General features: G+C 41.6%; 1 protein-coding gene across 3 annotated transcripts; it reads right to left on the reverse strand.

Moving 5' to 3' along the window:
- Positions 1–827: 827 nt before the first annotated feature.
- Positions 828–24,419, reverse strand: arid1aa (AT-rich interaction domain 1Aa). 3 transcript variants are annotated; one of them, XM_028469994.1, is made up of 20 exons: positions 23,135–24,419; positions 19,041–19,259; positions 18,341–18,952; positions 18,134–18,229; positions 16,316–16,556; positions 15,877–15,966; positions 15,614–15,784; positions 10,878–11,211; positions 10,614–10,759; positions 10,114–10,199; positions 9,809–10,018; positions 9,505–9,706; positions 9,239–9,374; positions 8,953–9,122; positions 8,642–8,828; positions 7,328–7,453; positions 6,739–6,832; positions 3,913–4,753; positions 3,648–3,778; positions 828–3,564 (listed from the first exon to the last, which is right to left on the reverse strand). In XM_028469994.1, exons 1-20 carry the CDS (start codon positions 24,044–24,046, stop codon positions 1,714–1,716), a joined length of 6,855 nt encoding a protein of 2,284 aa, XP_028325795.1. In that variant the 5' UTR covers positions 24,047–24,419; the 3' UTR covers positions 828–1,713. The 3 variants fall into 3 exon arrangements, with proteins under 3 accessions (XP_028325795.1, XP_028325796.1, XP_028325794.1); XM_028469995.1 differs by having other exon boundaries at positions 9,239–9,392; positions 19,098–19,259; positions 23,135–24,418; XM_028469993.1 differs by having other exon boundaries at positions 9,239–9,392; positions 23,135–24,046.
- Positions 24,420–25,281: the final 862 nt, after the last annotated feature.

Raw genomic sequence — 25,281 nt, forward strand, 5'->3', positions numbered from 1 at the left:
AATTAAATATACAAATGTTTGTATTACAAACATATGTATTGAAATTTTGCTTGAATTCGAGTTCATGCGAAATAATCTGAATTTTAAAACAATTGTCACTAAACTCAAAGTTCAGTGATGTCAAGTGGAATTCTCTATTTAAGATTGCATTTAAAAACCCTGTCTTTTATTGCATACACATTGTATATCAATATATATTGCTACATGTATAACATGTTAAAAGAAGCCTGTCTAGTCCTCCCTTTTCATAATTGTTATACTTATGAAACCAGTTAACAGTGGGCTTTGTTGACTGGAGAAGCATTTTTAAATAGCGTCCACTTAGGAATATTAAAGTGTTTTTTAAAAAAAAAAAAGCCAAAGGAAAAGCAGTCTGCCACATGTTTCCTGACAGCAACAAGAGCTTAAAAGATTGAATCAATAATTACATCCAATTTACTTTTTTGTTGATAAGGTGTAACAAAGCATCAAACAGCTTACCAAGATTTAATGTACATTTATTTTTACCACGTGGAACATATAGTATAAAGATTTCATACTGAATAAATGATATTCATTGAGCCAAAAAAAGGGAAGGGGGGGAATTTACATGTTCTTAGCTACATAGTCTGAAATACAAATATGCTGAATCCTTGACTTGAGAAAACTTGTTAAATGTGTACTTCATCTAGTTGATTTTTATTGTACCAGGAGATAACAAGTTTGCGCCCCGATTGCCATACTACAGAGCTAGAGTGGGTCAAATAGTCAGGGTCATGGACCAAGCTCATGTCAGCCCCCACTCCTCACCAATATCAAGTGTGAGAATAGTGACACAGACAGACAGACACAGAGAAAGGAAGTATAATGTACAACATTATATATACACCACAGCAAAGCTGTAATTGAAGTTTAAAACCAGTCCTAAGAGGTGATTTCTTTTCATAAGGGTATCCATACAATCAAGGGATAGGAGGAGGTAAGGGTGTTGTAGGTTATCAATACTTTGGGGAAGAAAGCCATTTTCTGTTTAACACCAAACTAAAATGACCGTAAAACTCTAGAGGAGCTGTCACCAGCTTCTGTGTGAAATGTGTTACAGAATTCATACACTCGAGAGCAGTACAGAACAGAAAATGTCCTACAATCTACTGCACAGGCCTCCCCGGTGAAGGTGTCGGATGAAAGTATTATGTCTACTGTCGGGCTGACTGGTGAGATTCCGACTACAGCAACTACCACCAATAGGCCACTTGTCAGTCTGCCTCTTCTCTGAACGCCAACCAGTTACAGACTCGCATCGCAGTACCCTCGAGGATGGAGTTAGGGCACACCGTAGCTCCCAAACTCACTGTAAACGAGACAGCAACTTTGGTAACAGTTTTTGTTTTTCAGCTATTCTTTTATTTATCTTTATTAAAATCTCCCCTCAAGTGCAGAACAGTCTCCCATCTGTGGTGCTTGGTTCTGTGTCATTCAGTTGGCTTTCCTGTTGCAAGTAGTGTCACTTTGTCTGGATCTCTGCTTTATATTCCACAACATTTCTGATCACCTTCGTTGGGCCAGACCAGCACAGAGAGGGCTCAGAGAATTAATTCTCAAGAAGTTTCATAAATTAAAAGACAGTCACTCGAACGTTCTTTGCCCTGTTACATACAACAAGCCAGGTCACCTGCGAGAAGGGATTAGGGAATGAAAACCCCTTAAACATGGAGCCACGGCTCCCTACAGCTGTCATGACTGGCCAATCAAAAAGAGTACATCACAGATAACATGAGAAACCAACGAGTTCATTAAGGGTGACACAGAAAGATCGAGGAGTCGAGACTCATGTAGTGTGAACTCGGAGTGGTTCTCCTCTAACTTTGCTAAGGCGTGCAGTGCCCGGGCAGCTCGCCGCATCATGTCCGGACTTGTGGGCTCGAAGTGCATCCCCTGTAGGTGTAGTAGCGAGCTCTGGCTCTGTTGAACCTGCGTGGCAGTCAGGCTGTCCTCAAGGAAGCCGAGCAAGTTCCCCACGCTGCCTTTTTGAACAGCGATTGCTCGGGCTGCTAGAGTGTCACCCTGAGCCAAATTGGCTAATAAGACCACAGCCATCTCCCTGCACACCGCAATCCTCCTGTCTCCAATGAGCCGTACCAGGTTCCCATACAGCTTCTCCAACCGGCTGAATGGCGGAGTGGCCAAAATGAGGTCCACATTGTTGTCTTGGATGCTTAGTTTGCTTAGTGTCTCCAGGACTAGTCTCTGAGGTGACAAAGCACTGTGGGGACCCAGGGTGGGGAAGGGGTCCTGGGCCTCTGCTGAGGGGCAGACAGCCCAATGGAGCAGACCATCTAGCAGAGGCAGGCAGATGCTCTCAGGGTAGATGGAGAGGTCCAGTTGGCCTGAAATGTTTGCCAAAGTGACCAATGTGTTCTCCCTTAGGAGTTCTAAACAGTCCCACCACCATTCATCTCTCTGGCCTGTTCCCTCTTCAGAGTCCTCGTCCTTCTCGTAGGTGAGTGGAGCTTGTTTGCGCTCAGGGTGGCGGTGGTGGAGCAGAATCAGGCGGCCCAGTAGCAGCAGAAGTCCTGCGTGTTTGGACATCTCATGGTCGTTGCCAGGAACAAAGGAAAGGCTGCGAACAATATTGGAGATACAAACACAGCGGCGAGCCAGAGAATCCTGCCAGTTAGCCAGCGCAATGAGTGGCCCTTCGTCTTTACTGTGTGGCTCGTCCTCTAAGATGGTACCTGTCTGCTTTGATTGTGGTGCAAAAATACTGCCAGAAGAAGGAATAGGTTTATTATTCTCCTGCTGGCTTTTAGACACCATCTCAGCCACATCTCCTTCAGCTTCCATCTTTTCATTCTCCAACTCATTAGAGGACTTCTCCAACATAGCAGTTGTTAATGAGTTTATTTCTTTAAGCTTTTCTTCTATAGTTTTTGTTTTGTCTTTCTCAATCGGTAGACAAATCTCTCGAACCTCTTCTGGAGCTCGTCTCTTCAGTAAAACCTGGGGCACAGGGAAACGTTCGCGTGCTTCCAAAAAGTCTTTACGAGGTTCAAAGTGGGTCTGAATGTGTTCCGTTGAGTCTCCACCACCAGCACTCCAGTGAAGCAACCCACTGTCAAACTCTTGCAGGTTGCCATGATTATTAGTCTTGGCAGCCACAAAAGGGTCTTTCTTTCGTATCACCTTTAGGGGAAACTTGTCAAACTTGCTGGCCTGTTGGGGTTTTTCATGAGCTGGTGAGGATTGCAGCAAAGCGGTTGGTTCTGAGGAACAGATTTTGTTCTTTCGCTCCTCATCCTTTCCCTCACTGACTCGAGAACACTCCTCCTGAGTTTCCTCCTCTTTTACATGGGATGTCCCCTGTGACTCCTGGTCCTCTTCATCCTCATCATCTTCATCTGCTTGCCCCAATTCTTCAACGCCAATCTCCTCTTCTTCTGTGCCATTCCAGTCTGATTTCAAGGCATCAGGATCAAGTAGTGTCCTCTGGCCAAGGTCTCCAACCTCATATTCCCGCAGAATTCCAAATATTTCAATGAGGCAACGTCTGAAGTATTCCACCACCAACTCCAGCAGGCCAGGTAACTAAGTGAGAAGACAAAGTAAGCATGAGACATGACAAAACAATGTCCTACAAAACCAAATTTTAATTAATTTTCAAGCCTCACCGTGTTGAGATCGAAGGTAGAGATACTGCTGTCATCGTACAGGAGGATATTGATGGTATCTAAAGCCCATGTGCTCTCAGCCAATAACCCAGATTTTAATGACATCATGACTCTCCATGCTTCTGGGGTTCCTAAAAGGCCAGACAAACAACAGAAAAATCACACCAACTCCTTCATTACCCAGAAAGTCAACGGTCCTTTCAACACCATTAACAAGTGTCAATGAAAGTTGTCATAATAAACAAAGAAATATTGAGAGACATACCAATATCTTTCATGGTGAGCCTTCGGCGTGGTTTCAGGACCGGAAGCGAAGCTTCCACTGAGCCCGGGGGAAAAGGCATGTCTCTCCGTATTAGAGGTGACTGCACTGAAGGGGGCACTATGTGGGACGCAGGCACTGGAGGTCCAGCCTTTTGCATCTTCATTACTCCATGCATGTAAGGAGATTTACTTGGAGATGTCCTACTCTCCATGGGCCGTGGCATAGAGGCTGGGCTAGACACCTGTGGAATATGATTTTGCACACCCTGAGGGGACTGATAGTTGGACTGTACCGAACGAGACAAGGGTTGTCCAGGCCCAGCTGGACCATACGAAGGCTGCCGAGGACCCATTTGGCCCCCCCACTGGCCATCGTGATTTATGCGCTGTTCTGATGACATCATCTCCTCTGAACGATTAATGGCAGGGTACCCAGGCCCTTGGGGTAGGCCACCTTGACCACCCTGCCGGCCGGGGTAATTTTGATAGTTAATGTCACGGGGTCCCTGCCACATGCCTCCCTGAGGACCGTCAGGGCCCGACTGCATCATCTGAGGAGGCATGTTGGACTGAGTGTTGGGACCCGTCACGCCCTGCATCCTTTCTGGCCCAAAGGGAAACGGGAATTGATTGCCAGGGCCGGGTGGGCGGCGATCAGAACCAGGGTAAGGCCCACCGCTGCTGTACTGATTGTACGACTCCTGTTGTCCTGAAGAGGGTGCAGAGGCACCCACTTGCTGTTGCTGCTGCTGTGCTTGTTGCCCTCCAGGGAATGGCCCTGTGTACTCCGTCTCATGGCGTTTTGCTGGAGGGTAACCCCCTTCTACAGGACGTTTGTAACTCTAAAGAAAAGAGAACAAACATATACATTGACTATACAATAAAAAAATAAAATAAATCAAAAATAGAATCTTGATAAATTTCACATAACTAAATATTTAACAAAAAAATAAAATAAATTCAAAGCTGAACATAATTGGGAAGAGTTCCATTTGTTGCAGCCACTAAAATTGCCCCAAAATAAGTTTTTAAATTACATACTGTAGCCATAACCTTATTTTTAGCTTTAAGACTAACCATTTCATACTGTAGCTGTGACAGAATCATTAAACACAGAACGTGATGTTAAACCGTCCTTTGTGCCAAAAGGGTTAGTGTTCTCCACTGGCATTTCTGCAGTTGTACCAACCTTTTCAGTAACATTGGTGCTGATACACTGCAAACTGTGGTTTTGTTCCCATCGCTGTGCTTCAATCGACTAAACTGAGTGGTTGCTTCGTAAGAAGTACCAGTCAATGCAATTCTGTTGCCTCTGCTCTCTAACATCCTCCCTTTCCTTGGTGGATTCTCTGCCCCCTAAGCAATGTTATTTTTTTCCAGCCACAGGTGCACACCTGTCCCATGCTTGGTTGTTTCATTGGCACAGCCCACGGTACTATGCAAGCAGGGGGCATCCTCTTCCCTGAGTCAAGCATAAAGCTTGAAATCAGACTTCTTCCTACTCCTTTTTAGAATGTGTAAATGTTTTAACTGAAATATTCTTACTTTGTGCTTTTGACTTGTTTTGAAAATGAACTTGTTTTGTGACATTCCTTTCATATGTATTGTTTTAGTTTTTACTAGTGATCGGCCAATTTTTGCGTGTTTTACGTGTATCGGCATCAGCCGATGCGCACTGCTGCGTTCGCCGATCCACTTTATAAACAGAGCGGCTGCTCCGTCTTGCTGGAGACAGAGGCTGTAGAGCCCCTCCCCCACTAGGAGAGCATGAAGCAAACTCTTCAATCCCAACTGCAGGTTTTAAACTTTCAAAGCATCTTTTAGCTGTTTAACTTAGCGGTTGTTCCGTGGGTCCGTGTTGTGTCGCACTTGTAGTTAACGAGCAGCTGGCTGGAAGTTTGGCGTGTGTGTGTTTCTCTCCCTCTCTCTGCTTCTCACTCAACGCTGCGCTAAGAAGTTTTTAACTTTGAGAAGCAGTTCACTACTTGTTTGAATATTTATTCTTGTTAATGTTGATGCAATTTAGAACAGAAACTTGAACAGCTTTTCACATTATTTTTCTCTGCTATTTTCATGTTCTGGGGTTGTGTTGGAATGGACTAATTATATATATTTATACTTAATAATCCTGTTAATAAAATATATCTTCAGTCAGGCCAACTTTTGTCAAAGCTATTTTCAGGACAAGGACGAACAGTTCTCTTTCATAATATTTCATGAGATGTCTCACTCTATTTTTAACTTGTTCTTCATCACCAGTTTTTATTATTTGTTAAATATTTTTTACTTGGTGTTGTTCTACCTCACCTTTGTTAATTTCAATAAATGTTCCCTTTTTTTAATTGAGACATGTACCATTTGTTATCATCTTTGTGTAATTTTTATTATGTAAATTGAGGTAGAAAAAGTAGTATCGGCTCAAAAATCGGCTCAAGAAAATCGGCAGTTCATATCGGTCATCGGCTAAGACTGATGGAAAAAAAAAAAAAAAAAAAAAATTGGTATCGGCCCTAAAAAACCCATATCGTACGATCCCTAGTTTTTACATGTTTATAAATAAATTAAATGAAATTAAAACAAAATAAAGCTGACCGCATAGAAGTAGTATGCAGTAATAAAGACTTATTCTCACCCCAAAACTACTTAAAAACATTCAGACTTTGTTTATCTAAATTATACATCTCATCATATGAAATCTTTTATAAATATAATGTTTGTAGGTACTTTTTTGCTGTTATATATATAAAGGCTGTGATGAAATGACCTCTTACCACATAATTTGTCTTGGTATAAATAGCAAAGCTGGTCAGTATTCTCATTCATTTACCTGTTGTTGTGGGTACATTCCAGTCTGCTGATTTGGGTAGGAACCAGTAGGGGGTGTTCCCTGACCAGGATACTGATTACCATAGGAATCAAGCCTGGAAACAACATGCTAAGTTAGTTAGTTTGATCTTAAAATTATCATGCCCATCTCTGAGCAAAGACAAATCCCAATGTTACACATGCAAAGGATAAAAGTTGCAGCATACACCGATACCGTTGTCTTTATAGGTGAACACTTATAATAGTAAACTGATAAAAGTAAACAATGAAAGTAAAGGAATTAATGTATTTACCTGATATATTTCTAAATAGAAATTAAAGTCATCTCTGATAAATTAGAAGTATTAGTAAAACAGCCATTGAATGACCATCATTATATTCTAATTTAAAGTAAACATTGAAACCAATACATTTATGGGCAAAACTTGTTTAAGTTATGCCCATAATATTTATGGCCATAACTTAAACAAGAACAAAATTATGTAAAAGTTTAAGACCGTAAATCACACAAAAGCAAGAACAAGGTTCCGTTATAACTGACACCATCTTTGAACTCTTTTCGTTAGAAGCTGACCAGAACACAAACGCACCGTGGCTGCTGTGGTGGGAAGCGATTTGGCGAATACATCCCTGCGTCGGTGTTGGCAGGCATCATCGGGTTTGGCTGAGGAGGTCCAGATCCCATTGTGCCCTCTGGGCCCATTCCTTGCTCCGATCTGGTGAAAGACAAAAGACGTTTGTGGGCTTTTTTTTCTTCTTTTTTTTTTTTTTACATACAAATTATGTTGAAGCTTAAAACAAAAAAGAAAAATACATTTCATAAATACAACATAAATTATCATGAAACTGCTAGGGCAGTTTCATTATAATTATAAATAATAGTACAAGAGTAAAACAATTTAGTTTCCCTGACGATATTAGCATTTCAAATATTTATTAATTTTATATAATTATTTATCCAACTGTGTGCTGAAGCCAATGTCAGCAGACTTAGGACCAAGGCAAAACTCTATACATACCTAGAGCTGCACAATGACTTGAATTTTAATCGTGATCATGCGTTTGGTTGCCACGATTAAATAAACCTGATCGTCGGCAATATTTACGTTTAAAATGTGGGCTCTGCTGCATATCTAATAAGGTACTTTCTCAACCATTAGTCAGCGGCAGCTCCGAGTCATTTGGTGGATTGATATGAGCTGTAATTGTTTCCAATGAGTTGCATTTCTTGAAAGCCCTCTGTAATAGTGTATTTATTCAGTTAACCCTTGGTACATTTTAAATTATTGGGTTAATGTCTAATTGTTTTTCTAAAACTTCCTTTTGCACTGTAAGCTGTTTACATTGTGTTTTTTTTTGTTTTTTTTTTTTAAAGTAGTGCAACAGAAATACAGATTTTTCCCTAAGATGATAAATAATTGTGATTACAATAATGATCAAACTAATCGTGATTATCATTTTGGCCATAATCGTACAGCCCTATACACACCAGGGACAGGATGCCGGTCTATAGCAGGCCTTCCACACAGGGGGCATCACTGATCACATGTTTTTGGACATAAAAAGAGTTAAGCCATACATTCTAAGGAAGGAGTTCACGGTGACAGTGAGGTGTGAACACTAAACTTTGTCTCATCAAGAGGCCTTTTATTAGTAAAAAAAAATATAGACATTAGCACAGCCAATGTGCTCAACTTATTGGATATTGTCAGTGTTTTCCTAAATAGAGTTTTACAAATGTCACACGCTATGATGTGCCAAGACCCAGTAACAAACTAGTACAACATCCACTGCTCCCCCCATTCTTCTTCACTTATTTTGAAGGATGGGCTCATCGTAAACTACATGGTTGCAGTAAGTAGTAGCAACAATAAATAATGAAAGGTCTTTTGAAGATAACGTACCTTCTGTCATAGCCTGGTCCATAGGGGTATTGCTGCCGGGGTCCTATTGGCATGCTGCCCATGGCCCCTGGTGGTCCTCGGTTGTATTGAGGATGCTGTGGCTGCTGCTGCGGCGGTGGCTGATGCGGTTGTTGGTCTCCTATTCCACTGTTGGGCCCCTGGCTAGCAGGAAGGAACTGTTCCCCAACTAGTGACAGATTTGAAACAAAAGCAGTTAGAGATTATGAATTAACAGCTGAGACCGGCCTGAGTCGACTTGGGATTCATCAACATGTAGTTGGTTTGCCCCTGTCAATATCATGCGTACCCACCTTTCCGCATATTTACAAATGGGTCCTTGTTGGGTTCGTACGAACTCATTCGACTTTGCATGTCTGAGGTGTTCATGCCAGACTGATATGTGGAGTTGGGGGTCATATTTTTCCTGGGGAAGGCTGGGTCGCTTCCTTCAGAGAAGGGATCCTGCAGGTTAACAGTGCTTCTAAGTGGGAGAAGGGAAGCACAGAATACCAGAAAAGAAAGCAGACCATTAGTCTCACTGCTCAATATTTCATCAGAAAAATGACATTTATTGTTCTTAATCCAAGAGAGACATACCTGGATCCAGGGGGCATGGGTGGCATTTGGGTATGAGGAGTAGAAGCGGGAGTAGGAGGTTTTAGGTCTCCCCCCTCAGCCATGGAGCTGCTGGTGGACTGGGGCGTTTGTGGTCCCTGCAGAGAACCTGAACCAGCTGTGGAGCAAAGGGACGCTTCAGTTTGAAACAAGAGAGGAACAGAAAGATGAGAAGATGACTCTAAAGACATGTGATCAAGGAAAGTGTTGCATTAACGTGCACAAGTATGACACATGAAGGCCCAAACCTGGTGACGGTGGCTGAACCTTGGAAGTTTGGTTCTTCTTGTTATCTATGATCTCCGGAGGAGGGTCTTCCCCACGCTCAATTTTGCACTCAAAAGCGTACAGACACTGGATGTACTGTTTCTTCAAAGAACTAGCAGCACTGCTAGATGTACCCACATTTAGGGTCGAGGACAGTTCACGCCATTTCTTGTTCTTATTCACCTAAGGCACACATGTTGGAGGAATTCATCAGCAAGGAATGCCCGACAAGGGGAAAAACCCAACATGTTATAAATGAATAACTCAATAAAATGCCACACTAACCTGCATCATTCCTCCTATCTCTTTAACTGACATATAAAGGCGAAAGAGGTCAAGAGGTTTGCGTCCCACAGCAGGCAGGTTGGTCATACACATAGCTTTCTCTTCAGTAAAGGCCAAGAAACGGTCCACCCATATCTTTCTGTCTGGTTCAGGCCCCAACTCATACAGCCTTGTTATCTTTTCACTGGTGGTGGTGGAAGAGTTGGACTTCTGCATTTAAAGGAAATGAAAATAAAAAATTAACACATAGTTGAAAAATAACCACAAATCCCAGACGATTCCAAACATGCTTTAGTCCACACTACCTTGGATTTGGACTCTGGTTTGGCAGTACCACTCCCATCTACTTTGTTGTTCATTTTGTTGTTCATCTCAGGACTAGGAGCCATACCTGGAACACAAGAACATTTCACGGTAAAGTAAAACAAAAACAACACAAGCATGTGCTGGTTTTGCTGAGTAACTTCAGGGTTCCCCCACATTTTTCACAATGTTTTTTCAAAACCTTTCCAAAATATTTTACCAAATTTCCATGATTTAATTGTTAACCAATAAGATCTATTCAAGATCATGATAGCACAAAAACGGGCAGGCTTTTCCAGTGTACTAGCATAACAGAGGTCTGCGTAATGATGCTGCCGGTATGCAGCACTTTCATTTTAAGATAATGCTTAACGTGTTTAAGGGCTTAATATATTTTAAACATAAAAATAAAATAAGCTGTATTTCCAAAACAGTTTAATTATTCCATGATTTTTCAAAACTTTTCCAGGCATTTCATGACTGCGGGTACCCTGTAACTTACCACTTGTGTTATTGGCCATGCTTGGCCCCATCGGATAAGGTGATCCACCGGGAGTGTTCATCATCCCAGGCATGTTGTTCATTGGTGGACCATAAGGAGGACCAGAGCCCATCATTCCTGAGGACATGTTCGGGTATCCGGGCATCCTGTTCACGGAAAAACACATACATGAGCACATGATATGTGCTATGGAGCTATTTCATAAAAGCACAAGCGGAGAGAGACTCTATGACTGACAGTTTGTTGATTCAGTGTTAGTCGAACCTGTTGTGCATGGAATTGGAGGCAGGATGTTGCATTGCTGTGGGATCCTGCGGCTTTCTGTTCATTCCTGGTGGAGGACACATTCCCGAGGCTACTTGGGGAGGCATGTTACCCATGTTGGGAGGCATGTTTGGACCCATGTTGGGGCCCATATTGGGACCCATGTTGGGGCCATAAGGACGTGCTCCCATTTGATTAGGAGGCATCCTGCCCGGAGGCATGCCAGCATAGGGTGTTCCTCCACCTTGTCCTGCCATGGGGTTCATGGAGCCCATGGCGGACCCTGGATAGTTAGAATTTGGCATGTTCCCATAGCCAGGTTGTCGAGGATAACCTAAGAAAAATGAAAAAACAGATGATATCATTTTAAAATGTTTGTGTTTCTCATTACACTTGGCTCTATTTATAGAACAATTGTTCCTTAAAAACTTTAGCTTTAATGGTTTTCTTATTGAAAGCTAGCGAGAAGAGCTATAAACCCTGAGCAACAAGCCTTTGTCAGTCCTAACAGGAGGCTCTGCTACATCAGCTGACTGCCTGCTATAAATAGCTGCAGCAAGGGGAGGGATCAAGCAGCAGTAGCGTGGTATTCCTGTGAGGCAAGGGAATATACTCCATAGGTCATTTTAACTAAGTATGCAGTATGTACACAAACTTAGCAACAAGACAAGACAAATTCACTAGATTACTACCCAATGTACCACTTTGTTGCCCAGCACTGGTAATCACCACAGGGATTGCATTTTCTGTCATGATGTAAACATTATTTTGTTGCTATACACCCACAATTATTATTTTATATAATTTTATTATAGAGATCAGTTTTCTTTAAAGCAGAGTATAACCCATTAACACAACTTAATCACAAATATTGCATCATTTTGGCCAAAAACATTCTCAAGCCAACAACAGCTTAGAACACATTAGTTATTAAAAAATAAATGAAGTAATAATTTGCACTGGTTAATACTTTACTTACAAATAAATGAGTCCATGCTCATGTTCATTGATGGCTCAGTTGAGCAGATTACTAAACCACCTGTAAAAAAGTACTTCTTCACTGACCTCTGGTATAAACTGCAATCTTTATATCGATACACTAATTTCAATTTGTTATTTTGAAGGTCTTAAATGCTTTGTTTTGGACAGGCTACCACATTTTCCGCCGTACAGGCCGATCTTTTCCAGTGAAACGACTGTCGGATGTAAATCTGCGTACAGACTGTATCACTGCAGCAGGATGACAGAACTGGCACAGCCACTGAACATCTCCGTGAACTGAATGTTCAAAAACAAGCTTTGGAACTAGTAGGAAAAGTGAAAGCACGCACAGCTTTGATAACGCAGAAAGGATGAGATGTGCTTCTTATGCAGGATGGTGTCCGAGTGGAGAGAAATTGCAATTAACTGCAGATGTCATACATCTGTTATCAATTTGTTTTCATTCTATATTGCTAAAATAAGGTGTATGCTTTGATACCGGTAATAAATTAAAGTTTCTGGACCGAGGGTTGAAAAAAAAAAGTGCTGCGATAAAAACAATGAATAAAATACAAATAACTCCAAAGTTAAAGGTGCAGTATCATGAAAAAAAATCACTTTAAAATGGTTTTGCTACAGTGATATACATTCCTTTAGCCTCATTCAGAGGGCCAAAGTTGAAAAAATTATGTTTCCTCCCTCCCTTGTTATTCCAGATTTTGTAAAAAGTCAGCTCAAAACGGGCGAGTTGGATTTTTCTAAATTTGTGACGTCACATTGCGGAAACTCCTCCTCCTGACAATCCTGGCTCCTCCTACCCTATAAGAATGTGAGCTCCTCCCTCTCAAACTACCTCACAGCTAAAACAAACACTGTGGTTTAATATATAATATATTACACTTTATTGTCATATATGTAAAGCTACATACACAAAATGTGTTCTCTACATTTAACCCCTCCCTGAGGAGCAGTGGGCAGCCACGGAGTAGCGCCAGGGAGAAGTTCCATTTTTAGTAGCCGTTATACCGCCCTTGACTTGATCTGACGGGCTTATGACGCAATGCAATGGACAAAACAAATGATTATCATCTTAAATGCACTATTTCTGTAGTTAATAAAGATGAGGAGGAGAAGAAAGTGACTTAGCAGCTTAACACTCCAGTGAGTGTTTGAAACATCCGACTGACTCCGCTGCTGCCGATGTGATAAACACACAGCCTGATTCAGCGCTGAGACGGACTCACAATCACAATAGTCGCTTAAATATCCATGTGTTTTACTGAAATGTGCAGTTTTTTGGCTGAACACATTACAATAACAAGTGTGTGGATAGCAAAAGAAAAATGCTTTGGTGATCACTGATCACCCTCGCAAGAGCGAGGCATGAAGTCTGCGTATATAGACACGCCCACTCAAACATTTGCATGATGGCCCCAAAAACTGCCTGTTTAAGGAAGCGTCATTAAAGGGACTTTTCAGAGGGCTAAAACTAGAGAAAACAGTTTTGGGAAAATAAACCTCAAATACTATGTTGTTGAGGTTCTTGAACAAATGGAGATAGGTGGGAAAAAAGCATAATACTGGACCTTTAAAGTAAAAGTACAGTATATCCATATTATACAGTAATAATTTTTTTTATTTAAAAAGTGTAAAAAGCCTTCACATTTATTTAGGAAGCATTGTTTTCTATATCAGGCTCTGAAATTACTTGCTCCACCAAAGTTTTTCCACAATTCTACATTGCCATTATATTAATCTCAAGTTTGTCTTATTTCATGGTTCCAGAGCATGCTGTTCTCACAGGTTAGCTTGAGGTTAAGCTAAACCTGTGCACTAAAAAGGACCCTTTCATTAAATAGGTGTCCTGGCAGTCCCTGTTCAGTGACCCAAAAGACTGACAGGGTTGGCAAATTCAAACGCTTATTTCCTTCACTTAGGGCTGGGCGGTATGACCAAAAATGTATATCACGGTATTTTTCAAAATTTTAAAGGTTTCACAGTATTGTTTTTTTTCATGCATTACCAGGTGTTCACAGCATTTTCTACTGGTTGAGAGAGGAATTACTGCAATAGATTGACTCAGGATGGGCCATCTTACTGTCATGATGAGTGAATATTGTAGAATAATTCAACACTAGTAGTAATACAAGTCTGGAACAGCAGCCCAATGGCTCTTTGCCACGCTAGCTTAGCTTTAGCATTAGCTTGATTTCTAGGTTTAAATGCTGCATACTCAGTGGTGTGGTGGTTTCTTATGGTGAATAAGATAGTGTTTTGTTTGCAGCTCCACCAGGACTTATTTCCATGTTACAGGAATTACAAATTGCGATCCTTTGCTCTCTCTTTTTTTGTGTATTACTGCCAAACTGCTGACATGCTACGCTAACCATGCCTCCGTGTCCGTGAGTGTTGTTCTCCTGTAGCAGTGGCATGCGCACGCAGGCACATGCTCACATGCAGCTTCAGAGCTTTCAATTGTGTCTTTCTGATCCATTTACACTGTAACTAACACCAGCGCGCTACTGTTTACCTTCATATTTAGAAGTGCAACGTTGAAAAGGGTCTGGTCTGAAACGGGGCGCAGCGTTCCCAAAGTTGTGTAATCAAATCCACCGGTACAGCGGTATATTAAACATTATATTAAATTATAATATATTTATATTTAATCATATTAAAAATGAATATCATAACATAAATATACGCCAGTAATCTGTATGAACTGGTACACCCCCCAGCCCGACCTTCACTCTATTGTTAGTTTTAATCATTCACGCTATGCCTTATTCTTAAAATAATTTTTAATGAAAATATGCTTTTCTAAGTCAACGAGGGAAGTTTTTAAAATATACACACAAGTAAGATGTGACTGACAAAATAAATGAACAATATAGATTTATCACAGAAATGTTCACATTAAAAAGCTGTTTGATCTTGATTTCATGTGTTACTCATGAACAATATTTATTTAGTTCCATAGGGGAAGTAGTGGTGCAGTGGTGGCCTAAAGCTTGAGGAAGTGAGCTTGTAAGCAGAGGGTCTCCAGTTTCAATCTACTGTGGGACTCTGATCAAGTCCCTTAAACCTAAATGCTTCCAGGTATCTAATAAAAGATATTCATAACTTCAAAGAGACTCCTTGTTAAATAAAAGGGAAAAAAGGAACTACTTTCACTAGTGCCTTGAATTTATTGTTTTGATGAATGTCTATGGTCGAATTCAACATGACACTAGTGCATCATGAAATACATGCTGGGCAGAATATAATACTCGATGAGGTTTTACACCACCCATACAATAATTCCTGTGTTTACATCATAGCTGGGCTTTAAAGACTTAAAAAACTAAGACTGACTGACAAAACAGTGACTGGTGGTATGTCATAAAAGAAAGAAATTAGTAAGTAGCAAGTAAAAGATTAGTATATGATTAATAATACAATAATAGTATATTAATAATAGAATGTGGTTGTACCAAGCATACAATGGAAATGAGCTAATAGTCCTTTCAAAGTAAATACACGTTAGCTTCAAACAAGTCTTGTTTTTAATACATTGCCATTGAATATCAAAAATAAACCTCGATATTCCACAGAATTAGGATAAAGGTTATGATATGTGTTGAACAATTAAATATTAAGATTATGAAAATATTGATTTTATTATATATTTTAATAAATACATTGATGAAACAATAATGAAACTTTTTTTTATTTTTTTAAATAGGTCAACCTTGAAAAAGACAAATGGATTGACCAACCTTGGGGACCATATTGCCCTCCCTGCTGCCCGTAGCCACCCATAGAGTTGTTCTGTTGATAAGGGGCCATCCCAGGATGCATCTGTCCCCCAGAGGACTGCCGGGGCGACAGTGCGGAAGCTGATTGGGGGGAGCCATAGGCAGGCATCTGAGGATTTCTCTGCATGAACCCTAAAAGGGAAGGAGACAACATTTTGATTTACAAAGGACATCAAATATTCCTGAGACACAAGCATGTAGTTTGCATTCAGAGAGCGTCGTACCTCTGTCTTGGGCCATAGGAGACTGGCTCATTGCAGGGTGAAGGCTCCCATCTGACTGCACACTTGATGGCCTCGGAGGCATCTGGGTCCCTGAATGGTAGTAATTAGGATAGTGAGTAAAAGCCACGTGAAGACACAATGAGTAGCAGCTGTAGTAATTCCAATAAATGAAACGAGACTGATTTATTCGCTATTACCAAGAGGTAGTATAATACAAACTATTATAATGTTTGATTTACAACAAAATAGGTGAAACATCCCAAAATCACAAACTTCACCTTTACATTTAGTGTTATTGACACTAAAGTAACTAGAGTAAGCTGGAAACCTACTTTGCACTAATGAGAAACGTGTTCTGAGAGCCACAGAAGGTATTATTGATATGATGTAAAAATACTGTAATCTCATTAAAGATGGAGATATGGAACTGAACGCCCACCTGGCATGTTGGCAGGAGACAGTGGTCCTGTGCGTGGCGTGCCCGAACTAGCAGGGGAACCAGCTGGGGACGGAGATGGCCCTCGAATGCCTGATAGGTGTGGGGACGTGTGGGGGGAGAAGGGCGACTGAGCTGGGTTACTCTGTTCGCCCTGGCTGCTCGACACGCCCGACGTACTCACACCGGGACTAAGAGCGCTCTCTGCACCTGTGGGCAGGTCATCAATGGACCCCGACAGGTCCTGAGGGCACCAAGAGTGGAGAGCACAATCAAATTACTGATGAATAAATTAATCAATGCTCAATACATTATTATCCAATGAGATGCATTGATGACTCTTTGTTCTTAAGCTATGATTGGTGATGGTAATGTGCACATACGCACTGGCTAACTTTTTCTGTGCAATAGATGCAGAGGTTGCCATGGTTTTTAACAAAATAAGCACCATACTGGCCTAGGGCTGGGTGATATGGACCAAAACTCATTTCGATATTTTTTTTCTCAAAACGGAGAAATACAATGATATAAATCTCGATAACTTTATTTCAAACAAAGTCTTACCAGAAAGACAATTCTGGGTTACATTTTTCTGTCGCAAAATGCCACAAAGGCACGTTTATTAACAAACAGCTACACAATATGTGCCACTTTTGGCTTTTTCCCTTATAGGGGACAGCATGTGTGAGTGAGTTCTGTAGTGTGGCTTGTCTAAGGGAAGGTCTGCAATCATCTAACTCTGCTTTTAATTCTGCTCTGAGAAGTAGCAAAAGGAGCGACTCCTAAAAAGAGTATTTTGATATATATATATATATATGCAATATTGTCATTTTCACTATCACCAAAATAGAAAACTCGATATATGTTGAATCTCGATATATCACCCAGCCCTATACTGGCCATGTGATTTCTACACACAAATGAACTCATTATCAGTAAAGTTTGAGAACCTGAAGACCTAAAGTCTCAAAAACAAGAAACATTGATTTATTTTCTTTTTCACCAAAAACTTGCTTAGTAAGTAAAGTTCAGTGGAAACTTCAATCTGATAGACAGTGCCAGGTAAATTTGAACTTATAACTCATCTTTTGGTGTATCTACAGTCTCCATAGGTTAAAAAAAATGCCTCTCAAGAATCACCTTAATTTAAAGCAACAAAAAAAACAAAGCAACGTAAAGAAGTTCAATAAAGCTGCTGCTCTTAAGTTGTGTGTGGTGTGTGTATCAGAACAACTCTAATATACGTGACGTATTCACACAAAAAAAAACTGTGTTGAAAGAGCAATGTTGAACTTCAACTGTTCAACATTGCTCTTAACTTTACTAAGTGGTGGAATGCCTCCGATGGTATATTTTGATAATGCATGAAATTCTATCAAAGCGTAAGGTACCATAATTACCAAAACATGACATTGCGTTAGTGCATGAATTGTTAAACAAATTTCAGACCAGAGATTTGAAAAACGCAACACCTGTCCAACCATATTCCGACATTGCAAACTGATAACAAAATAGAAAACATCTTTTAATATTGTTTCATTTCAGCTGTCCCATTCTCACCAGAGTTCAATTGGTGGATTTCTTATCAGCCTTAAAGAGCCATTGAGTTTACAAAGCAACCCTACAAGCATCTACCACACACAGCAGTGTCTAATCCAACTACACACGTGCAAAACACCACAACTACAATTTCTAAGAACCACATATCAATCTGAAAATCTGGAGGAAAAAACACACAACACAAATGTATCTTTTAAATAAATACTCTTTAGTGTAAAATAGACTTTGCATTAGTGCATTAATACAGGAACATATACTGACCGGAAGGCTGGATGGACGGCCATGACTGTCCTCTGATGCAGATTTAGGCTGAGTGGAGGAAGGGGTGTTGGACTGAAACGAGTCTTGGGAAACCTCCTGAAAACAAACAAAAAGTTTTTGCCTGAGTGTCGATACAGTGACGGAGAAACACACAAAAAAACTAAAAATATCTGCAAGATGAATAAGCTCCAAGTTTGAAGTGCGTACCTGCTGTTGCGGAGGAGGGAAACGCTGATAAGGTGACTGCTGTGCTTGCTGCTGCTGCTGCTGCTGAGGGTTCTGTGGGTAAGCTGCAGGTGGCCCCTGTGGGTGTTGGCTGCCTCCCGTTGGCTGCTGTGCATGAGACTGTGGCTGCTGTTGCTGTGATGGAGGCTGCTGGGGAGCCTGTGTGGGTCCTGGGTAGTTGGGTTGTCCCTGTGATCCAGGGGTAGCCTGGGAGTTTGGCTGCTGTGGGCCCTGGTTGGGAGGAGCCTGCTGCTGGGCGTAGGGAGAGTGGCCAGACTGTGGGCCTGAAGGTTGGGAATACGGTGGCTGAGAGTGTGGGGGCCCTTGGGACTGGCCTGGCAGTGGCCCCTGCTGCGACTGAGGGGCCATATGGGACTGCTGATAGGGTGACCCTCCTTGGGCATGTGAAGCTGAAGATGGTGGAGGGTGGGGTTGCCCTGGGTAAGGGCTCTGACTCCCAGGTTGTCCTGGTGGGGGCTGGGAGTAAGGGGATTGTTGTTGCCCTGGGTGAGGAGCTTGGCCTTGCTGGCCATAATACGGTGACTGGCCCTGAGAGCCATAACCTCCTGGCCCCTGCTGTCCATAGGATCCCATCTGAAAGTAAAGCATAGGACATTGCAGCATGAAGGACAACATTTCAGTCACGACATAGGAATACTCGGGCACTGATAGATCGAAGTACCTGTGGACCATATGGCATGCCACCAATGCCTCCAGGGGTACCTCTTTGCATACCCACCGGATATCTTTGAGGTCCTTGTGGGCCATAACCCTGCCCAGAATAACCAGGACCTGGTTGTGGACCTGTTGGAGGACCTTGCTGCGTTTGCTGACCATATGGACTGCCTGCCCCGTATGGCTTGCCTCTTATTTTCCCCATTGGATCCATGGGAACAGGAGGCTACAACAGAGCACACACATAAAATCAGTATTGTAGGTATATTTCATAAAAAAACATAATGCTTCTGACTGATGTGATCATGAAACACCCCCAGTGCTAGACTGTGCTCCTACACCTTATTTCCCACGGTTATTACCCTCATTTTTTTTCTCCCTTTCTCACTTAGTGTAAAAAGTCATGAGAGCTATATATATCTACTTTCAAATGAGCGGCAGAATGCCCAATCTTAAACATGTCCCAGCTGTGCTCCTGTTTTCAGCCTTGGGCAAGTGCTTTTGTTATTATTCTCTCAGAAGGCCGTTTGGCTCTGAATGAATGACACTAGAAAGAAAAGAAGCAATTTCACAACAGCCGGGGAACCTACAAAATGATCAAGAGTTTATTTACTTCTACATTGGGAAAGAAATTGAACACATACAGTGGAAATAACTAATTTATGTCCAAAGTACTGAATTCATCATTTAAAAAAAAAAAAAACATTAGACCATATTGTGAGTTATTCTCCAATAAAACCATTTACCTCTCTGAAATTGAGTACCTAATTACATTTTAAATAAAAACCAAATGTGCACTTGGGTAACAGGAGTGTCCTTAGCGAAAAAACAAAACCTCTCTAAGAAAAAAGTGCCAATCACTCTAAGTGACATTGTGGATAATAGAATGAAATAAATAAGAGTAGCACATGGCTAATCTGCATAAGACAGAGAGGAAACTCCCTTGGTGGGTGAGAGATGGTGGACTGCATTCTGATTGGCTTGGGGGAGGATTGGGGGAATTCTTTGCAGTCACACATTCAAACTTGAGCAGCGTGCCAAACACAGCAGCCACACACATACACGCCTCCAGCACTCAACGTGCCCCTAATCTTCAACAAAAGGCCATGTTCAAGTATAACATTGCCATGTATTTCTAAAAGTTCTACATCTTTGTCCAGGCAGAAATGATGACACGTTAGGCATGGTTAAATTAAAGGTCGCCTCATTTCATTTTACCTGAATCAAAGAGATTTATAAGACTCCTGAAATGATTTATAACTTTTTCATTTTAAATGACGTATTTAAGGAGAAAGGATAATGTGTGTGTTATTAAAGGGACAGGACGCACCTTTTTACCATTCATGGTCTCCTAATTAGAGCCTAACTAGTTAATCGGTGCGGCCAATGAATAGGGCCGATTTTAGCCATCACCGATTAATCGACATCAGTCAATAGCCCGGGTGATTAATCGGTTGAGCTAAAATATGTAATTCAATTATTACCTTTTGTTGCTGAGGCTCCATGCTTTCTGCATTACAGGCTGCTACATTTGAATCAGCAGTAATGATTAAGACGGTGGACTAACTTTTACTTTTATGCATGTTAACTTTATTTTTTTCATTAAAAAAATCATATTCTGGAAATAACAGTTTGCCTTTTCTTATTTATCAGTGGCTTTACAGTCCTTATGTTGACAGCGTTACTAATTAAAAGGTCCGTATTTTAATTTAATAGTGTTTTGCTTCTCAGTTTTGAATCATATTTGGTATTATACGAATTTGTGTTCTTATACAATGTTAATCCTGTGTAAAAACCAAAATATTGGTGTCAGCATCGGCCATAAAAATCCCATATCGGTCATGCTCTACTCGGGCTGGGCGATATATATCGAGATTCAAGATATATTGCATTTTCTACTTTGCCGATATAGAAAATGACATTTTTGGATATATATTGTTTTAAAACACTTGTTTTAGGAGTCTCTGCTTTCACTACTTCTCACAACAGCATTAAAAAGCTCAGTTAGGTAAATTGCTGAGTGCGTCCGAACCCAGACATTCCTCTAGACAAGCCACACGACAGAACTCACTCACACATGCTGTCCCTTATTGGGAAAAAAAAGCCACAAGTGGCACATTTTGTGCAACTGTTTGTTAATAATTGTGCCTGTGTGACATTTTTCATCAGCAAATTTAACTCTGAATTGTCGTTCTGGTCGGACCATTTTAATTAAAATTTTCGAGATTTATATCATAAATCTCGAATTTTTTTGAGAAAAAATATCGAGATAAGCATTTTGTTCCATATCGCCCAGCCCTATGCTCTACTACTATTGTTCAGAATTTTGTATTGAAAATATTTCAAATTTGTAGAAGGGATTGATTTTGTCGCCAATTATTTAAGCGTCTCTTCTAGTTGCCTGTACTAATTTTTATCAGTTTTACTATAACTTGAATGATTGATGATGATAATAATTTAAGGAGTATTATTTGTCTTTAATAACTACTGCTAAAATTTTCGCTGCAGCATTTTTCTCTAATGTGATAAAATAAAAACAAAATAAATATACTAGGATAGAGAAGTAGATATGTTAGTATTTATTTTTGTTCTTTGGTTTAATTTTGCTATTCTATGGTGATGCTGCAACATGGGGATCAATAAAGGTTTATTCTACTATATTATATTCTAGAAACACAGCAAATTAATTAGAGGCGTCCCGATCCAATATTGATATTGGATATCGGTCCGATATCTGCCAGAAAATGAATATCGGATTGTATCGAACTGCATCTAAAATCTCCGATATATATTTTATTTAATCAATTGTAGAATACTGTAGATACTATGTTGAAGGTTAAAATGTATATAACCAATTGGTTAATAATAAATGGGTCAGTTTTCCTCATGCCTACTGTTGCTGACTAAAAAATAAGTCATAAAAGTATGTATGATTTGTGCTGATATCAGTGTCAGCCAATACTCAAGGCTGCAATATCGGTATTGTATTGAAAGTGAAGAAATTGTATCGGACATCCCTGAAATTAATATACCATAATTATAGCATTGCCTTCAGCAGGTTATGCCTATTCAGTGATCAAAAAAAAAAAAAAGTATTTGGATTGAGGGGTTTTAATTTGTAAATCATACCATTATATACCATTAATGTGAGTGTTTTTAGGTCCAAACAGGAGGTGGGAGAAGCAGCAGGAACCTTCAGTGACCCTGGAGATGAGCTAATGCAGTGTGTTCTTATCAGCAACTGTTGCCTTGCATCACATGTAATTATAAGTGGCCATGAGCAGCAGATGCGGAGCCAATCAGATTACAGCTAGCATGTCAACCCAAGACCAACTATCTCCTGGCTTTGACAGTAGGATTTTTACCTCCACAATTCAAATCCCAGAGCAAACTGCAATCCGCACTCAGTCGGTCATGAGACAGCGCTGCCTGTTTACACGCAGCACGCATGGAGGCACGCGGCAGTCGGAAAGCGTCGTGTAACCTCGTAAAGGCGCTAAAATAACATTTTATCATCTGTCCTCAACATTTGCGGGACATTTTCTCTCATTTGAGACAAGGATCGCGTTGGCAATTCAGTCAACAGTGAGAGGTTTTTAATCGACACGCAACGCATTCCTTCCGTCATGGCCACAAAATTACAGCATTAGCGGGCGGAAAATGACACAAACATGAGCCATAAAACCGATTAAAAACGTGCCACGTTTGTTTTAAACACAGCAATACAATGCGGAAGTTTTAAAGCTTAGTACATGTTGAATTCACAGTGTTTTAAATGGAGAAGTCGAGCACACGGATATTAAAAAAAAAAAAAAAAAAAATGTGTCCCTTGCTCGGTGAGATTTTCGTGTCGTTTCAAAGTCGGGCCTTCTTTGAGTCCCTGAGCGCCCTTACATTATGAACCAGCAAACATCCACTCCTCTGTCCCCACTAACAGCCATACATGAGTAGTTAAATGGACACCTATTTAATAGTGTTGTGTAAAAGGAAAAAAACACAGAGAGAAGAGGCAGCCATTTTAGAGTCTAGTATCAGACAATGGCTGGCCTGCTACGATATGAACTAGTTAGAAGGGAAATGTCTGTGTTAAGGTGGCTTTACCTGGCTTCTACCGAGCGGTTGCCCGGCACTTCCCGGGCTCATGGGCGACGGGTGATGGCTCCTTTGTTGCCAGGCTTGGTTGCTGCCTCCGTACTGCCCGCTGCTGCCCATGTCCGCCGGCCCCTTACTAGCCCCCTCCTGGCTACTGTAGTCGCCGGTCGGATAGTTCGGGTATCCCCGCGTCGAGCTGGGGGACGTGAGAAGCTTGTTGAGGGTCGGTGTGGATGTGGGCTGAGGGTTTCCAATGTTATATCTCTGGTTATTGTAGGAGCCAGCCATGGCTGCAGGTCCTCCCGCTGCTGGCTGCTGCTTAGCAGGCTGCCCCCCAGCTGTCGGCGCCTGGGCACTGCGAGGGGAGTTCATGGCGTACGCCTGGCCCGGGTACGGAGTCCTATTAGGGAACGGGTTGTAATTGTTAAACTGGTGGTTTGAAAATCCATGTTCGTGAGAATTGGGTTGATACGGATCCATCATGTTGCTTGACTGCACGACCGGACCCGCAGCAGCTGCCATGCCAGGGCTTTGTTGTCCGCCATGTTGATGAAAAGGGGCCCGACCGTAGTGCTGACTGTATCCGTACGAAGGTGGAGGAAAAGCGGGGCCGTGGTGATGCACCAACCCCGGGTGGTTATTTCCCTCCGGTCCGACAGAGTCGTTCTGGGTATTATTGTTAGCTCTGGGCGGGTTCCCATTCCCGTTCTTCATCTCAGGTTCCCCTCCTCCCCCTGCATTTCCACCGTCGGCGCCGTCCTGCAGATCCCCCCGGCCCGGCGACGCGCTGCCCAAACCCGGCTGCTTTTTGTCAGACTTGTCCCCCGGCACCGACTCGTCCTTGGGTTCTCGATCCGGCTTTTTGAGTTCAGAAGGCGGGCTGGTGTTAAGAGTGGCGGCGCTAGCGACCTGAGCGGCCATGATACACCCCCCCGCCACCTCTCTCTCCCTCTCTCAGCGAGTCAGTCACAATCAAAAGCTAGCAATGAATATAAATAATTGTTTAAAACCATTTATCCTTGTGCCGATTCATTACCGCAGCTCACACCGGGCCGACTCCGGCCGCCATTCCCCCGGCTCCGGTTCTGAAAATGGGTCAGGGAGATGAAGGAGGCTCCATACAATGCGAGGAAAGCGATAGAAATTGTTGTGGGAGTTGCTAAGCCCGGGCAGAGGCAGGGAGCGAGCCCGACCAACACGAGGCTCCGCTACATACAGCCATTTTACCGAGCCACGCGGACGGCCACAACACCCGGAGCGGAGCCGCTCAGTGCGGAGTGGACCCGAGGAGGTCCAACTTGCAAACCTCACCTTCCTCCTTCCGTGGGAGCATTTCTCTAATGCTCAATGTAACTCTACCGTCATGTTAATATCAGGTGGGGAAAAACAAGCAAAAATTAGAGCATGAGGAAGAAAGGAAAATGAATTCATGAAATATATTACAATGCCACTAGTATCGGGACATCCGTCAATATAATTTAATTGATCTTCATTAGGGAGAATTGAACTCATTGTTTCATGTGAAAGTTTGTATTTGAGAACATTTATTATGGGTGGGACGATATACCAAGTTTACAAGATGAGACGATATACGATATGATATACGATAATGGGCTCGCGATTATGATACGAGGCAATATTTTTGGAAAGGGAGAAAAATACCCCCCAAAAAAACAAATCATGTCCTCATCAGGACATTCTTCAAAAAATATTCCTATTTGTTATTGAGCTTTATAAGAGTTTTTTTATGTTCACAGTCTACAGTCAACACAGCCCAGAATTAACATATTGACATGTTATTTTTCAGTAATATTAGCATGTCTGCATTTCCTGGCAGCGATGGAGACCTTTTGACATTGACTATTCCTGCAGTTAAAAAAAGACACGCTTGCTTGGGACATATTTAGCAGAGATATCATATGTATACAGTGTATATAATAGATAGATAGATATACAATATTGTGATACCATTCGTACCATTGACGATGTACCCTGTGATGTTTTATGACGATATCTTGCTACAACGATATAATGTCCCGCCCTTAGCATTTATGCATTGTGCCGTGATCATTTGTCACCTGTACTATGAGTTTATGTTTACATTTCCTTGATGATGACATTATTATTCTAAGGTCAACCGATAGTAATAAAGTAAT

Source organism: Gouania willdenowi, chromosome 16, assembly GCF_900634775.1.
Source record: "Gouania willdenowi chromosome 16, fGouWil2.1, whole genome shotgun sequence".
In the NCBI taxonomy this organism is placed as follows: domain Eukaryota; kingdom Metazoa; phylum Chordata; class Actinopteri; order Blenniiformes; family Gobiesocidae; genus Gouania; species Gouania willdenowi.